Raw genomic sequence first — 18,234 nt, 5'->3', positions numbered from 1 at the left:
AGGGAACTGTAATGCTACAGCATACAAAGACATTTGTTACAATGATACTTCAAGTTTTGTGACAACAGTTTGAGGAAGGCCCATATACGGATGTGATAGTCAGGTGTCCACATACACTTTTGGTCATGTAGTGTACATTTTATGGTAGCTACTCTAGTAACATAGGGTCATATTTAAAGTTGAATTGAACATGCATGAATTTCCACTGTATTTTCTGATTCTTTTTCCTCTACATTTTTGATACGATACAAATAGCAGACAATACCCACTACGTATGTGTTACCACTGTTTTCTTATGATTCTGTTGTCTCCTATTCTGTTGCCAAATTTTGTAGAACTTTTGTAGAGCAGTGCTACAAAAGTGCATTGTGTCATGTGTTCATGTGTAAGGTCTATTTTGTGTTAGTCAACAAAATGTGGAAATATATCAGTGAATTGGACTGTAAAATATACCAACTCTGATCTGATACCAGTCCAGTGTTTCAGGCTAGTATCAGCCCCAATACCAATACTTTAGCGATAATCTAGTGGGTGCAGTCTACTTAAGATTCTGCATCTTCTGGATCCACATGAAGTGTTTTTTTCAGAATAGGAGTTACACCACATATTTCTGTCAAAGACTGGTGGCTCTGATAGAGAAAAAGCCTCGCTGCTGAGTCAACACAACCTAGCACTGAAACACCTTTACGTGTAGTGCTGCATTTTTCTGTCAACCCAGATTGAACCTGACTGCTGGAGACGTGTTCCCAAATACAGCCCGTAGTACAGTTTTTCTCCTTGACTTATTTCATGGCTTATTCAAATCCCTAGATGGGCTTCACAGCTGCCGATTTTCTATAGTACCATGCACATGTTACATCAAGAATACTGATGGACCTTGCTCAGTACTTTAGGATGGCATTATGATGTCTGTGTACATAGAAACAGAGTATGTATGTATGTGAATTAAGTTAATATTTACACGGAGAAAGTTACTCGTATTCAGTGTTGGGTTATGCACGACATTTGGTTTTCCCATTGTAATGAATGATAAAGGGAATTTACATTTGCACAATGTCATATTTATACCCCAGGGAAACAGCTGTTAAAGGCAGAAGAGTTCCTGGAGACTGAGAGCAAGTGAAAAATAATATAAGTTTTTCAAGAATGGCAATTCGTTTGCATTTATTTAAAATATTGCTTGGGAGTGTTATTTTATGCAATTATTATTATGAAGAGTCCCAATAATTCTTCAGGCCACTGTACATAAAAATAAGAATGTGGTAGCAAGCAGTTGGCAAAATGACATGTTGTTAACAGTTAGCATTCATGTACAGCACCTTATTAACAACATGTCCTCTAATTAGTGAAGTTTGTCATGTCTAACACATTTTGATGTCAGTTACAGTTGATGTCAGTTGTTTGGTAGCTTGTCTAATTTTTTCACAAACCTCATCTTAACTACCAACTACTGCGAGACACCTTAATTATATCTTCTACCAGAATTACATACAGCAACGTATGTCAGTCTCATTATAACGCTAGGCTGTTCATCTTAATTACTGCAGTTTCTGTATTTCTTCCATCACAGAAACTTCTCTAACCTTGTACAATTGACAACCACAGTTCAAGGAGAGAAAAATTCTCTAATTAGCATAAGGTCCTTCACTAATAAGGATCCATTTTGTGGATTGGGTTGATGAAGTGTACGGATAAACCACTCTGATTTAAACACAGCATACAATTGTAGAAGTTGGAAGCTTAATTAATGCACATCACCACCTCTGACAATTCTAATTACTCAGTGAATCTTTGTGTAAATTTGAAATAACAAGATTCTACTGACTGATCTCTCTGGATTTTGCTTTCAGGCGGAGCAAGACAACGGACATCCACTCCCAGCCTTCGCCAGTCTCCACATCGAGGTACTGGATGAGAATGACCAGGCGCCTTATTTCCAGGCAAACACCTACCAAGGCTTCATCCTTGAATCAGCTGCAGTTGGCACCACAGTCTCCAGCAACACCAGTCTCTCCTCTCCACTTACCATCGTTGCTCTGGATAATGACACTGAGGAGGTGAGAATCACTCCAATGTAAGGCTTGTGATTGCTCCAGAAGACAATAGTTGATTAAAGGAAAAATTAAAAGTAAAATAAAAAAATATAAAAGAATAAAAACAGATAAAAAGCTTGAAAACTTTTTGTATTGCATAAAAGGACTCCGTGTCATTCATCTTGCCAAATTGCATGCTTGAATGTCTAACGCACTCTTTTCACATAATCCTAGACTTTTTAAAATAATTGAAAACCACCTCAGTTTGTGTCATATTTTATGCCTCCATCTTGAAGCTCATGCCTAGCCAAATGCCTGTAGCTATTAACGAACGTGCTGCTAGTGTATGACTAGAGCTGTCACGTCCTTAGCTGTATTCTCTTGTTCTCCCTTCTTTGGCTGTGCTCTCCATTTTTCAGGCATTTAATTTGCTTAATGCCTAACATGATTGCCACTTTGTGTCTAGTTTTATAGTTTTTTGATTACATTTTTGAGCCTGCCAGCTAGGCCTTTGAAATATCTCATTGAGAATGTGGTGAATCTCTAGGACAGCTTGCAGATGAAAAGACTAGCACATAATGGGGAACTGTAAGCAAAGTGTACTAGCTGAAATGGTGAACAAATAATTTCCTCCCACTGCCTTGCAGTTTTTTTGTTTTGCCTTCCTTGCCGTTTTTCCAGCATAAAGACCCAATGTTGCTCACTCTTGTTATTGCTAAGAGACCGTACACTTGTGTTTAATTTTTGAGTGAGGGCTTAGAAGGATGCACTTGATCCAACCATGAGCATGTCTTCTGGGGATCTTATCTGTGTAAGGCAGTGTGCACAAGAAAGAGAACTCATGTAAGGTTAATGACCAGTGATGTGTGAATAAACCACAGCCACTACGGTCATTTTCCCTCAAGTTTTTATGGCTGTGTTTGCCGCTAGATCAAATCCATTTACAACTAAGGCCACGGAATCATTATCTGCACTGCTGAGAGAAGCGAAACAGCTCACATAATGGAAGTTGCCATAAGCATAAAAACTGCGCAGTGCAGATTTTTTTGATCAGTCCAAGCTACAATCCCTATATAACTATAGATTTCCATTATGCCATTTGTAAACTAAATAGTCAGTCACATCTAATGCTGCACAGGGTTTTCCCATAATCCCCCACCTCCGAAAACTGAATTCAAAATGTACACATTGCTAGAAATAGGTATCTCAATAATTTTTAAAAATACTTCTGTGCTAGTGAAGTCTCTGATGATGAGGAGAATATGAGGTCTTACAATGCCTTAATCTTTGTTTTTGCTTGCTTGTTTGAAAGTATTACATCCCTTCATTTTTAATGTATAAGCATAAGACCATATTCAGAGTTTTTATTCAGACAGAAGCTCAAAAGTGAAGTTAATATTTACATAGGGAAAAGTTACTCAAAGGAAAGTTACTCATATTCAGAGATGCAACTGGCAACCGTTTGTCTCTATTATTTTCCTCCTGGTAATGAACGACAAAGAAATTTTGCATGTCAAGGCAAGAACAGACTTGAAAAATAATATAAGCGTTTAAAAAATGACAGTGTGTTTGCATTTATTTAAAATATTCCTTTGATACAATCAGTCTTATGAAGGGGTGCCAATAATTCTGCAGGGCACTGTACATAAAAATAAGCACGCAGTAATAAACAGTTGGCAGAATTACATGTTGCCAAGCGTTAGCATTCATGTAAAGCACTTCATCAACAACCTGTCCTCTAATTAGTGAGGTTCATAATGTTCTCTAAGACATTTTGCTTTCATGTTCAGTTGAGTACATTCTGAAAGGATTCACATCCCTTCACTTTTTGGTACATTATAGCCTGACTATTTTTTTTTTCTCATGAAATGCAAAAATAAATCAATAATGGCAAAGGGAAACTGTTCATGCCTTCATTCATTCATTTACTTTTTCATTAATTCTGTTGAATGGTGTATGCCCAGTAGGCCCCATGTTCCCGGGATAGGCTCCGGATCCACTGTGACATGGAAAAGGATAAAAAAGTTACTGAAGATGAATGAATGAATGAACAAATACAAAAGGCTTAAACAGGTTTTAACATTCTTGTAAATTCACTGAATAAATATGAAAAGAAATATCACTTTTACACAACTATTTAAACCCGACACTCTGTTGAAGCGCCCTTGGCAGTAATTACAGCTTTTCTTGAGTATGATGCCACAAGCTTGGCACATCTGGATTTGTGGATGTTCTCCAACTCCCTGCAGTAGACCCTCTCTCGCTCTGTCAGGTTGGATGGGGAGCATCACTGCACTGCTATTTTAAGCTCTCCCCAAAGATTCAATCGGGTTCAAGTCCGGGCTCCAGCTGCCACTGCCACTTCAAAGCTGCAAAAATGTTTGGTACAATCTTGTCTTGGAGCTTTACAGACAATTCTGTTTACCTCATGGCTTGATTTTTGCTCTTGATTTAGGTTGTAGACACATCCACTGAAACAGACATACATGAACTTTCATTGATTTTTCTTTATGGAGTATTTTTCAGAGAATAATGAGAAAAACAGTTTTTATTGGCGTCAATGAAATGAGGAAAAATGAAGGGACCTGAACATTTTTTTGAATACTCTGTACGCTTTAGCCTGTTTGTTTTACACCATATTCAGTGGTGAGTTGGTCACTTAAGCCCACCAGTATTTATGTGGGAAAATGACTCATTTTCATATTCAGAGGTTAAGCAGGAGCTTAATTTCGAACTTGATTGATTTTCTAGTTGCCTCATTTAGATTATGCAGATCACTTGTGTGTAGTTTCTGCCTCCGTCATTGCTAGAATTCAGTAGGGTAGAGGTCACTGAGACATTTATCAGTAACATTTAGACCACCATATTTAAACACAAGTACTTGCCTTTAAACCTGAAAAAATTGGGGGATAGAAAATGCTGACTAAAAAAAGAAGAGTGTTGTTTGTTTTGCTTTGATTCATTTTCTTTGCTTTCCAATGTAACATGATGCAACACAAGAGCTATTTACGAATGAAAAAGAACTATGATGATATGATATATGAATGAAAAAATGGCAATCATTAAAATAAGTATTTAATAGGAGTTTAACAGTATGGCTTCCACCCTCATTATTCAGCAGCTTATAAAATAGCACTTGATCCAGCATATGCTATTATTTTGCACTGTATTGTTTTTATTATATCACGCATAAACAGTTAATTGCGCCCACTTAAGGAATGCCGCAGGATACTAAATCAAGATCATGAAATTGGAATGTGTGTGTCAGGGATTCTCAGAGGCGACAGATGCAAGTGCAGACCTTTATTGTGCATGGTGTAAAAATAACAATTGTGGAAATACACAAAACAGCAAAACATACAGACTGTGGGCAAGACTATTGTAGGCAAAGCAGCAAACAGACTCGACATCAACAGAAGCATGACAATGAGGTACAGAGAACCCAGAATTTAAATAGTGGTGCTCATTAGGGGTAACACAGAACATGTGTGAGTGATCAGTGGGACATGTGACAAGGTCATGTGGGGCTGATGGGATTTCAGCATAACCATGACAGTGTGAGTGGGATGTAAGTGATTTTATCACACTTATAATTCACTACTTTGAGTTGTCAAATTAATAAAACAATGCCAGTGGTTTTTGTTTATTTGATGTGTTCTTCTAGTAAAAAAAAGTGTCCATGGCTTGAAGGATAACCTAACCATTCTTCTGCTATACTTATAGATCACTTTAAGTGTTGTTTATAAATCTATCCATGAAAACTTAAATCCTTGAGAAAAGCGGGGATTAAGATGACATCTCAGATTAAGATGCTTCATCCTCCAGTGTCCTAAGAAAAACACGTTCTTTAAAGGGATGATATGCTTAGTGTTATATTTGCATATGTATTTAATATGGGCCTTGAATGACATTTCATAGTTTGTAAGTATTTAGAGTCCAAAATGTACATTTCAGTGTGATATTGCGATATTCGTATTGTGATTACATCAAACTGTTAGACAGTGGCACTGGACTAAATACTGCTCCTCGCTCAAGCTAATATTGCACAATAAAATTTTTTAAATATTTTTATATATATATCTATCTACATCTAAATAGCCTTAAGTCCTTGGTCAGTACTTTTGACCAAAAATTTAGTTTTTTGTTCTGCTCTGTTCTGTTCTACACTGTCCTTGCTGTCCTACAAACTTAATTCCATATACCACAGTGAATGAAGTTTCAGTTCTCTGCCTTGCTGTGGTTCGCTCCTCTACTGTGGCAGTGCTGGCATTGAGATTGCACTTTGATTGATGTTCCATGCAGACCAAAGATCCCATGGTGCGAATCTCCCTGGACAACTACGAAAGCATCTTTGCGGTGACACCCAGTGGGATTGCGCGCTACCTGACACTCCTAAAGCCCGTGGACCGTGAAGAGCAGAAGAGTTACAGCTTCACAGTAAGAACTGCATGAGTCCAGTTATCTCCATTCTGTCTTTTCTAGGCAAGACTCCATTACAAACGATAGATATTATTATCAACAGCTGAGCTCAGTTTGATAAAATATAGGAGACACACACTACATTGTATCTTCAGTGTGCTACATATTGATTTTGTCACTATCCTGCATTACAGTGACAGAATGCAATCCTACATTTTATGACCAGGATTTTGTCCAAGAATAATTGTCCAAGAGTCTATTGTGACTCATACAAAGGATGTACAGTTTCCTCTCCCATCATTTATTCTTTGGCAAACGACATAGATTCACAATCAGAATATTCGTTGCCAAGTTTCTTTGGTTTTTATGTCCTTAAAGCAATATGTAAGTTAGAAAGAAGTAAGGAACTAGAGTTTGAGGATCGATTGTAGGCAAGAGAGAAAGCAATCAGTGTAAGAGCTTTCATTGAAAAAATTAAATTGTGGAAAGAGATAAATAGAGCATTTGTAATGTAATGTAATACAGTTGCCACCCTCATTAAGTGTTTCTGCAAGTCTGCCGTTCAAGAGCCTTTCTACAAGAAGCTTTAATCGTGAAAAAAAGTAACTTCTAAGTTCTGAGCTCTCATCTTCTCGTGTCACTGGGTATGTGGATGGAATTGTGGCATAAACTATGGTTACGTTAATACCGCAGCCGACACTGAATGAATGCACATGTATTGCTTTTTATCATTATTATTATTATTATTATTATTGTTGTTGTTGTTGGATAGACATGTTAGAGAGGCTAGTTCCAGCTGCACCCTGGGGCTATAATGGCTTTGTGGTTACAGTAGCAAAGATCGTGTGTTAAGCATACTAAAACTTCTGTGCCTTGGATTGGCAGCGCTCTGCTTCTGTCCTTCGAAGACGATGTTATGACTTGGGGATTGATTGCTCCTTGCTGTGGAGTACTGCAGCTTCAGCTCTCCCAGCAGTTTTCCACTTCCAACTTGATTTATGTGCGGTGTGTGTTTTACAGGGCTCGCGGCGGCTAGCTTGATTTGAAAACCTTCAAAGTTTTTAACTGGCCAAAATCAAAAGACAGCTCTACACCTGCCAATGCTGCTGTCAATATATGTGCCGTAGCCTGACCTCAATGATTAATATAATTGACTATCTAAGCTAACAGCACATTGATTCATTTTTACGCTGTTATGTCTGATACGTGAGAGCTTATAAATGCTATCATAAATCGACCTAGCTCTCATGACAAATGGCATGAATACTGTATAAAGTTGTTGTGCGTCAGAGAGATCACTGCTAGGACCTAATCAGGCTGAAGTGTGGCAGGATCTCATTTCACGGCAAAGCTGTTAACTGGCACGCGGCTTCATTTGAGACCTTGCTGCTTGGCAGCCCTCAAATTGACAAGCCTACGTATTGCAAACAGGCTAGCTGGAATCCCTCCAAGATCGTCATTTCTTTACTTCATGTGCACTCCGAACCTCAGAAACTCCTGGATGCGAGAGCTAGAAGAAAATAAAATCAGTTTGGCTGATTTTTCTTTCCTGCAAAGCCTAATTACACCAGCTTATTACCTTGAATGTCTGGTTAGAGACTTATCACTTACATTGCAACCTTCTGCTATACAAGACATTATGTTCCTTTTTGCTGTTAATTGCTAAAGAGCCATTCCCTTAATCCTGTGGATGAGCTCAATGACAGCAAACAGTGAAGGGAAAGGACTGCAGATCCTAAAGAGCGAGTAGGAACGATAACTCAGAGGATCAGTATTAGCATTCACAGCACTCTTGCTGATTCACATAGCATACCTAAAGAGCTTAGGAACTTTAGGTCCACCTTTGTTACTGTGCCATGAAGCCAGAAACATACACACAAATGTTACCTGGTAGTGCAATGAGGCTAATACACTTCATTTAACAAAGCTAGCATTATGGGACATGCAAATGCTGTTTTCATTAGGAGATCATACTGTGGTATTTCAGATTTACAACAGGATCTTTAATCTCCTGTATTGCTGCTACTTAGCAATGGATGTCCCATTCATCTATTTAGATTTATTTGTTAAAAAGTTGAAATTATTAGCATTGTAAATAATGTGAAGCAATGTAAACAATGTATTTATGATAAATAAAAAATGTAGAGAATGTTACAGTGACTAAAATCACATTTCATCTTAATTACATTTTACTGTTTTTATGTTACCCTCTGTAATGAAAATGTATTTTTTTAACAACATTTTCGCTGTAGAAATTAAAATATTTAAAGTGTTTTTTTTTTCTTTTAAATTTTTGTTCTTCTTAAGATTAGAAAAAGGTCATTTTGACCCAACAGAATATTTGAGAACCAGGGCAGTGCAACAACACAACAGTATTTATTTATTTATTTACTTACTTACTTATTGGGAGCTAAAATCCCAAAGAGGTGTACTGTCAGGAGTGCTAATAAAGAACACCCATGGGGTGTCTAATTTACACTTTGCCAGCTGCCGCTGTGCTGACCTGTGGGATTTTGTCTGGTTTTGTGCGTGGCACCATTCCATGTTCACAGAGATGGCTTTGAATCAAGAGTATCTTTTATGTTCTGCCTGCTGTTGTGGCCTTTTGTGACATGTGAAAGTTGACAGAAAGATGAAAAATAGCCCCAACTCAGTTCTTGTCCTTCTCTGATTTTCAGATTAATCTATCTCAGAGAACAGTCCCGCTATTGAACTGACTGCACCATGTACAGTCTTTTCATTACTAATTAACTAAAGCTGTATTCATGCTTATGGAGAAAATGTACCAGGGTAATTATGGTCGGATCATGGCCTTCAGCGCACAACCTTATCAAATGACTTTCAGCCAAGCCCCATCACCTTACTAATGACACTCACCTGTCACACTAGTCTCTTAAAATACTTGGACTCTTGTGGACTGGACTGGCACTTGCGGTTTGTCACTTGTGGATGTGTAGCGACCACTACTGTTGTAGTTTGTGTGTCATGGTTGCTTGATTTACGTACTAGTTACAGGTCAGGCTTTGCACTGACTTTGTTGGCAGATTAGCAAAACAAGCTAACTGTACTAGCTACATACACTCATCCGATGCACCACCGGTCTCTTCTACTTCTTTCCCAGCCTTATTTTTCTTCATAATGTCTATATAAATGTTTAATAAGAAGTTGTACATGACAGGATAAGATGAAACCGTGGTGATAAGTTTTTTCTTTTCAGTAAATGGGAACTACTTGCAGGGAGGAACTAAAGATATGAATGGGGAACTGAAGAAATGTCGGACTACATAAATGTTAAGATGCTTTATAGCATCATACCTAATTTGCAGAAAATTGAGAAAATCTCAATTCAAGTGTCCTTGTCATGCTGGCGATTTGTCTCTGTTGCTGAAATTGTCGCTTCTTGATGCACACATACATAGAAAATTAATGGTTGTCTATTGATTTGTCGCTGGCTAGTGTGAATATAGGGTTACTTTGCGAAGCCTTCATTATTTGCCTGGCTTGATTAGTGCATAACCCATTCTGTTGTTTTTGTCAAGGCGTGGTTGCTGATCACTTGACCTTTAGCCTGTCTCATGTTTCTGATTTTTGTTGCCATCTTTATATGTAGAGGAAACATACTTAATAATTTAACAATTATCTAACCGCTTTAATCATGTGAAGATCATAAGGATGCTCATTTTAGCTCATGCCAGGAACAACATATGAAGATGATATGGGTCATTTCGAGGTGAACAAAAGACAGCCAGACACAAATATATATTGTTTATATCTTCATCAAATCCCAGTGTCAGGGCCACAGAGTATATCATTTTTACTCGTTATAGCAAATATTGGCTTCAGCAGAATGATATTGCAAAGGGCTGCAATATCCAAGTAAGCACTCAGTCATTTTTCACCATGTGCTGTGTGAGCTCAGTTGTTCCTTTTGAGAGGTTTATGAATGATCCAACAAAATCACCTGCATTTAATTTAGTGAATGTTAATTTCAAAACTTCGAAAAAAAGCCATATCTAAATCTTTACACATGCCATATAGACACATTAAGAGTTTTCATGCCACGCAGCAACTGCAGTTATCTGTGTTTAAAAATATTTTGTCTGTATTTTGTTTGTGTTGTCCGATTTTCTTTTGTCTGTTTTAAGAACCACAAACACTACATGTGTTTATATTGGGGAAAGCACACCATACATCAGAGAATTGTTCTCCACATCACAGCTTTATTCCCATGTTGAATCCTTTTATCATGATGACTGTGCTTTCACAGATGATGGCCTCAGATGGGGTTCACCAGAGCTCACCAGTTGCAGTTAATATCACGGTGATCGATGCCAATGACAACACGCCAACCTTCCCCAACGTCTCCTACAGCGTCAGTGTTTACACAGACATGCAGGCCGGGGAAGTGGTATTATGGGTAATCGATAACTCACTCACCATTTTAACAAACAGTCTACTTGCTCAGAGTAATGGGATTAGTGGCCTTGTTTATGAAGGGCCTATAGCAGAAATAATTGCGCAAGCTCTGCATTTAAGCTCAGTTTCAGCTGTATTTTCACCTCAGTGTGTGCAGCGTGCAAGTTGCCGTTTTAATAGGCTGCTTAGTAGTCCGAGCAGGAGCAAAGCAACTTGCCCAGTCATACTCAAGGGAAAGACTGATACAGAGGGACTAATTGGTGCTACAATTGACACATCAAGGACTCCAGTTTAAAGAAAAAGTTCATTGAAATGTTGGAATGTGTTTTCTTGCAGTCAGAGACAGGAAGGAAGATGATAATCTTAGTGTATTATACTGAAATATAGCTTACATTTCAGCACAGTAGTGCATAAAATGACGGGAGTTTTGCACCACTGTTCAGCTACCTAGAAGGAGTTAATAGCCAGATTCTGTACTTACTGTAAGAAGTTATAGCTATATAAAATCAATAAAAAAAATCAAAGAAAATAGTTTTAAATCTTTGAATAGTTTGTCATATTTATCAAAGTATGACTGTCTGCAATTTTACTACTACCCAAATTTAATAAATATTTAATCCCAATACTAGACATTACACCCCAATTGTATTTTCCTCCTTCTTAAAGGTTAATATTCTCCTAAATTAATTACCTCTTGTCTCAGTAAAAAGTCATGTGGCATATGGCAGCATTTTGAAATGTCATTTGAATTGTTGTGTAATGCTGATGACTTTCTTTCAGCTCACAGCTTCCGATACTGATGAGGGTCCCAATGGCCTGATAAGCTACAGCATTGTGGCAGGAGCTCGGGGCCACTTCATCATCAATAACCGAACAGGACTGATCAGCGTGGCACCTGGAGTCAACCTAACCGTGGGCAGCTCTTATGCCCTCACTGTCAAGGCAACAGATAATGCAGCTATTGACCAGAGAAGGTAAATAGGGTCAACGGTGCAACAGAAAAGAGAATAGAGTTGGTATCAAATGTGGTAGATGTTTACTATCCAGCACCTTCCACTTTTTATTTTGATAGAGTACAGTGGGGTGACAGACTTTTGGATATGTCCTGAGGACTATCATGCTTCTTGCACTTTTCCATCTGTCCATCTGGCTCTCAGAAGCCTGAAAACTACATGCATATAATTATGGGTGCTTAGTTTGTGAGAAAAAAAAAAAATTCTAAAATTATGCCAACAAAGCTTAGGGAATTATTATAGGGATTATTTTTTATTTTTAGTTTACTAATGAATATTGTCCATACATACATACATGTTAGCCAGAAGGAGAAGTATGTAATGGTTAAGGCCGTTCCAAAAGCCATAATCATAAACCATATCAGCCAGATCTGGTGAGCTAGTGAAACCTTGGAGATTAATTATTATTGATATATAAACAGATGTATGACTTTGCAAAGACACTACAAACAGTGGAGTATAGATTTTCAGAATAATGAGACACATGAACAGATATTTACAGTTATCCCTATAATCAGGGTCAGGGCAGTGATCAGGGTGTTGGTGTAGGAGAAAACCATTAAACAAACAAGCAGGTTCTCTGATGTGCAAAATTCCTTTTAGGGTCTTTTGTGTCATAAAAAAAATAATCACTTTACTTAAGGCCACTGCTCATAGGGATACATGACACCTGAATAAGCTATTCATGAAAACTTAAATAGACCTACATAAATATTTATAAAGAGCTATTCCAGTAGGTGTCAGCTGTCCTAAGGAGTGTTTTTGTCACATTTGATGTCAGGTTGACATAATGCCAAAGTCAAGTGGCTAACATCACAACTACTCAGCGTACATCTGCTATGTCAGGGTCATCTAATGGAAAAAGAAAAACATACATAGCTCTGTCATTGTGGTGTTATGATATCACGAAAATTTTATATATATATATATGCAGTGTCTTGCAAAACTAGTAACCCCCATTAAAAGTAATCAGATTTATCTGGTTTACAAATAACACTTACACAGATTGTTCCCTCCGGTATTTTTTTAATTTCAAACTAATTTGCTCTTAATTTGCTTTTAAAGAGAATTTGCAAAGTCATGATTTGTCAGCGGATCTATAAAAAAATTAAAACTGAAAAATGCTGCTTGCATGAATATTCAACCCCTTCAGATTAGTACTTGGTAGAACCACCTTTTGCTGCAATAACAGCTTTAAGTCTGTTGGGGTAAGTTCCTTCCAGCTTCGCACACTGTTTGGGAATGATTTTCACCCATTCTTCCTGGCAGATTTGCAGGTTCTTCATGTTGGTTGGATGTTGTTAATTGACTCCAATTTTCAAACAGAGCCACAGATTCTCAGTGGGACTCAGATCTGGACTTTGACTTGGCCACTGTAGTACATTCAGTTTTTTTAACCACTCCTGCATTGCTTTGGCCTTGGGTTTGGGACTATTGTCCCGCTGAAAGGTGAAGTTTCTCCCAAGCTGTAGTTATTTCTTTTTTTTTAACAGACTGAAGCAAGTTCTCTTCTAATATCCCCTGTGTTTTGTCTCTACCCATTCTCCCTTCAACTTTAACAAGAAGCGCTGGTTCTGAGGATGAAAAGCATCTTTCACTGTAGGGATGGTGTTAATTGAGATATGGCCCTCATTAGGTTTGCACCACACTTAGTGCTTTGAAACTTGCCCAAATACAGTATCTCAATCTTGGTTTCATTACACCAAAAACACATCTTCACTGAGTCACTCTTGTGTTTTCATATGGTTCTTCTTGAGCAATGGTTTCTTTCTAGTCACCCTCCCATACAGTCCTCAATTATGCAGAGCTCTTCAAATGGTTGTCTGGTGCACCTTCACTCCAGTCTCAGCCACTGTACTCTGTAACTCCTTCAGAGTGACTGTTGGCCTCACTGCGGGTTCCCTCAGTAGTGTCTGTCTTGATTCTGTGCTGAGATATGATGGATGGCCTTGTCTAGGTAGTGTTTGGGTGGTGTGATGCAGCTTCCACTTCTTCACTATTGATCCAACAGTGCTTACTGGGATGTCTAACCTCTTAGATATAATTTTACAACCTATTCCTATTCCTTAATATGAAATTCTATTAACTTATCTTTAACTTCTTTAGAATGCTCCTTAGTCTTCACTTTTTAATTCATTTCCTCTGTAAAGGACTTCAGTGACAGTTCAATTGAGGCGTTTTCATTTTGCTCAGAAAATGGGAGCTGGTTGAATATTTCACAGATGAAGGCCAATTATAAGTCAGTTTTTTCCTCGTTAAGACAATATCTTTCATCTGGAGCTTGAGGAACCTGGAAAGGGATACTTATGCAAGCAGCATTTTTCAGTTTTGGAGTTTCTCTGAAATACTTGCTGAGCAATAATTCAATGTAAGAGAACATGAGTTAATAGCAATAAACCTACTGACAGGAAGAATATGTGTATTTCTCATTTCTCATTTCTCATTTATTCAGACAAATGTGATCAATCCCTTGGGGGTTGAATACTTTTGCAAGATAGTATATACTGTTCAAAGGTCTTGCAAAGACACATGCAAAGAAATGTTTTGGACAAAGATGCCTTCAAAAATAATGTTTGTACATTAAAAAAATACTTTAAAGAGCAGTAAACAGCAATAAATGAAACAAAGTCAATATTTGTGTGACAACCCTTTGCTTTAAAGAAAATAGTAGCCTCAGGAACGATTTGTCAAGTTTTATAAGGAAATTAGCTGGTAAGTTGTACTGAGCATCTTACAGAACCAGCCAGAGTTCTTCTGGAGACTTTGACTGCCGCATTAGCTTCTTATTTTTGCAGCAAAACCCAGTAGTCTTCATTATGTTTTTCTTGTGAAAAGTGATCTCTTATATAATATGCTGCTTTCTTTACTGACATACAAACATTTTTAATTTTGTGCTGGAAAACTAATATTTGGAAATGTTTTTGTATTGACTTGATAATGTAGAAGTCATAAAATAGAAATGTATTTTTTAGTTTGTACTAAAAAATAAAAAATTGTACTAAAAGAATTTGTACAGTACTGCACATTACCCTTATGTCGTGTTACCAACTCTACATATGAAGTTATTTCCAAAGAATGACAGAGAGTTAAATGGGAAAGTGTAGCTCGACGGGTATGAAGCAGATTTAGATGAGAGAGCAAGGCAGCATGTGTGTAATTATTTGGCTTGAACAGAAGTCGATAAATTAGACAGAGCATGATCGAACGATGTGTGCCACTGTTTTAATAGATTTGTCTCAGCTCTGTCTGTATGGCACTGTACCGTAGCATCTAATAAAGTCACACTTACTGTGCTGCAGACTGCATTATATACACTGAAGCATGTTGACTCGGCTGAACTTTACTTTGATGTTTACTTTACTTTTGAAGTTTACAAAGTTGTTCTGATTCACTTTTGCACGTTTTCGTGTTAATTAACTAGATTCGATTCTCAAGGTCTTTTGGATCAGATGCTAATATAATTATAAACCTTCAATTGTGAACAGCATTAATGTATGTCATGCCTGATTATTATAGCAGATGGTAGTGAATAAACAATCTCCAGCATGAATATTTGAATGTATCATGCTCCATAAAAAAAAAGTGAATGACATCCTGAGCTGAGTATGTAAAGCCATCCTGTTTCGTGTGTTGGTGCTGTTCAGGAGCTCCATCACCACCGTGTACATTGAGGTGTTGCCCCCGAACAACCAGAGCCCCCCACGCTTCCCCCAGCTCCTCTACAGCCTGGAGATCAGCGAGGCCATGAGGAGCGGAGCCACACTCCTCAACCTGCAGGTCAGATACACTACCTAGATCCAGTTCCTCCTGAATAATGCTTCTTCTGGATGTCCTCTTAACTCTTTATTTTTAGTTCACTGTTTAGCAGTGATTGTGCTGTTGATCCAGGTTTTAGATTTTAAAGCATTAAAAGCTAGTTTAGATTGTCTAATCGTCAGGAAAAGTAGATATATTGCCTAAGCAAATTGGTTCTGCAGTGCATCAGACAGATCTACAGGTCTTTTTTTGCTACAGTTATAGGAAAATAATCAGTGACAGGGAAGTGTGACATGAAGTTGATTATTTCCATTTATACAATAGACAGTATGGTTGAATATCTGAATCTGATTGGTCAGAAGGTGTGCATTATTTTCGTATAACAAGACAGGTGGTTTCCAGCTACAACATGAACAATAGGTTAATATTAATGCACTCATTCTAATTCTTATTGTTTCTATAGTAACAGCTCCTAGAAAAGAACTAGTAAAGCAGATGCTCCAATTAATCTAAGTCTCATAATAAATGGCTTAAAAAAATCCCATGTCGTTTAATTAAATAATTCTTATAATAGTTGATGTGTTGGAGTTTTTTGTTAAGAGATGTTTATTTAACCTTTGTGGAAGGAATCTCGGGTGTAATCGCTCTTATTCTCGGTTACCCTTTCCCTGTTCTTGGTAAAATGACAGGCCGCAATTTTGAGTATATGTGTGTGTGTGTGTGAGTGAGAGAGAGAGGCTGATGAAGAATGACTGTTTATCATAGCCATAATGCAGGTGAGAACAGGAACTGACTTGTCTCTCAGACGTTCCACAACATTAAATCTAACTATAAGCTGTTAAAATCTTTGAAATGTCATTCATTAATAAATTACACTTTGTAATCATTGGCAAATTGCTGTAGTATAAGTGGAATAACACACTCCAGACCATGCAAATATAACGCACTTAGTTGTAGGGGGGAGGCTGTAGTGGCACTGGTTTTTAAAGAATGAAACTTACTTTTTATCCATTTATATTTACAATAGTATATAGTAATATATTTAGATAGTTTCTGTTATCGCTTACATTATAGCAGCTATAAACAGTCATTCCCTCACCAGCCTCTCTTTTTTTCTCTCTCCCTTGAAGTAAATAAAAAAACACACAGCTTTTTAGGTTGCCAAGAAACCACAAACCTCTGTCCCAAAGACTTTTCTGTGTTAGCTTTATTTCTGACTGTTACAAAGCGCTGACACTGGAGACTCCTTACAAAGATGTCACTATGTCAACAATTACACACATTTTTAATCTGTTTATGTGGAGCTTCCACCATACAAGTCCCTGGGTACGTGGTTACTACAAAATTGATAATGTATTAGAATGAGTGAATTAATATAAACCTGTGATTTGCCCTGTAGCCAGAAGCGTTTAGAAAAATTAATCAACACCTGACCAATCTGATCAACAGCACTGTGGTATACAATTTTTTAAAAATACTTGCTGTCCCAGGTTACTCACTACTTATAGGTTCTTCTTAGAGGTTCATACATGTCTCAGGAGTACCCGATTGTAAGCAGCCTTTGGTCAGACTCCGCAGCTGTGATGTGTGATGCCAGGAACATCCATCTTACAGAAAGCCTCCTACAGTTCTTTTTGAAAGATGACTCTTGCCCGTAGCTCTTTGCCTCAAACTCCAAAATCCGTCTGCACTTACAGTAACAAGGGATTGCATGCTGCATTTGGAGTTTTCTTTTGATCTGCTGGCACTTGGCTTGCTAAAGATTTTGCTTTTACATCAGACCTCAGGGAGCAAATAAGAAAATCATCAGAGCATAGGCAAAAGTAATATTAAATATAAAAATATAATATGCCTGATGTAAGAAGCATATCCAGTGTGACCAGCATGTCTGAAAATCAATGATTTGTCCACAAAAGAATTGAAAAAGAATTAGATCATTCGTTTGTGACTGAATGATTCTAAAATAATAAGATGTGATGTGAACGATTATGCACCGAGGAGGCTTAATGTTTTTTTTTTAAGGAAGAACGAGAAGAAGCGGACTTAAGACAGCTTACTTTTTGTGCAAGCCTTGATGCTTAGTACTGTAGTGTTAAGTTTGAGCTACATTTGGGAACCAATTATGGTGTTTTCTTAAATGATGTTGTAGAGTTTTCTCAGGCTGTTCACGTTCACACAGCCATGTTGAATCTTGCCTGGCAGAGTAATTGATTTATTGTTACATGAAAGTGCTGTGTGTCTTTTGCAGGCAACAGACCGAGAAAAAGATCCCATTATGTACAGCATCCTCAGCGGAGATCCTGATAACATCTTTGAACTCAATCAAACGTAAGCTCTCATTGAAGGGTTGCACAAAACTTTTGCTCTGACAGTTGAGTTTATTTTACTCACCAGGAAACGCTGATGTTCGAATTTTACACTGTTTTCAACTTTAAGACCTTGTGGAAATAGCTGAGGGGCTCAGGGCCTGTGCCTTTTATTTTATTGGTTTGCCACTTACTATTTGTCTTTGTCATTAATCAAATACAAAAGGAGTTTGTGACCATAGATTTTGGTTGGGCAGGACGACAAACAAAATTGGCAGAAAAGATGGCAGC

The 18,234-nt window shown here is 37.6% G+C and overlaps 1 protein-coding gene across 4 annotated transcripts in view; it reads left to right on the top strand.

Annotated features, from left to right (window-relative positions):
- pcdh15b (protocadherin-related 15b) overlaps positions 1-18,234 on the top strand; it is a 186,085-nt gene that overhangs the window by 69,781 nt on the left and 98,070 nt on the right. For all 4 annotated transcript variants that reach the window (XM_053238777.1, XM_034309522.2, XM_053238775.1 and 1 more), the window contains 6 exons: positions 1,851-2,057; positions 6,336-6,470; positions 10,720-10,869; positions 11,649-11,842; positions 15,526-15,658; positions 17,886-17,965. In XM_053238777.1, coding sequence (XP_053094752.1) covers positions 1,851-2,057; positions 6,336-6,470; positions 10,720-10,869; positions 11,649-11,842; positions 15,526-15,658; positions 17,886-17,965 — 899 coding nt within the window. The remainder of the gene's footprint in view (positions 1-1,850; positions 2,058-6,335; positions 6,471-10,719; positions 10,870-11,648; positions 11,843-15,525; positions 15,659-17,885; positions 17,966-18,234) is intronic.

The sequence above is a fragment of the Pangasianodon hypophthalmus genome, chromosome 12 (genome assembly GCF_027358585.1).
Source record: "Pangasianodon hypophthalmus isolate fPanHyp1 chromosome 12, fPanHyp1.pri, whole genome shotgun sequence".
In the NCBI taxonomy this organism is placed as follows: Eukaryota; Metazoa; Chordata; class Actinopteri; order Siluriformes; family Pangasiidae; genus Pangasianodon; species Pangasianodon hypophthalmus.
This window is presented reverse-complemented; position numbering and strand designations above follow the sequence as displayed.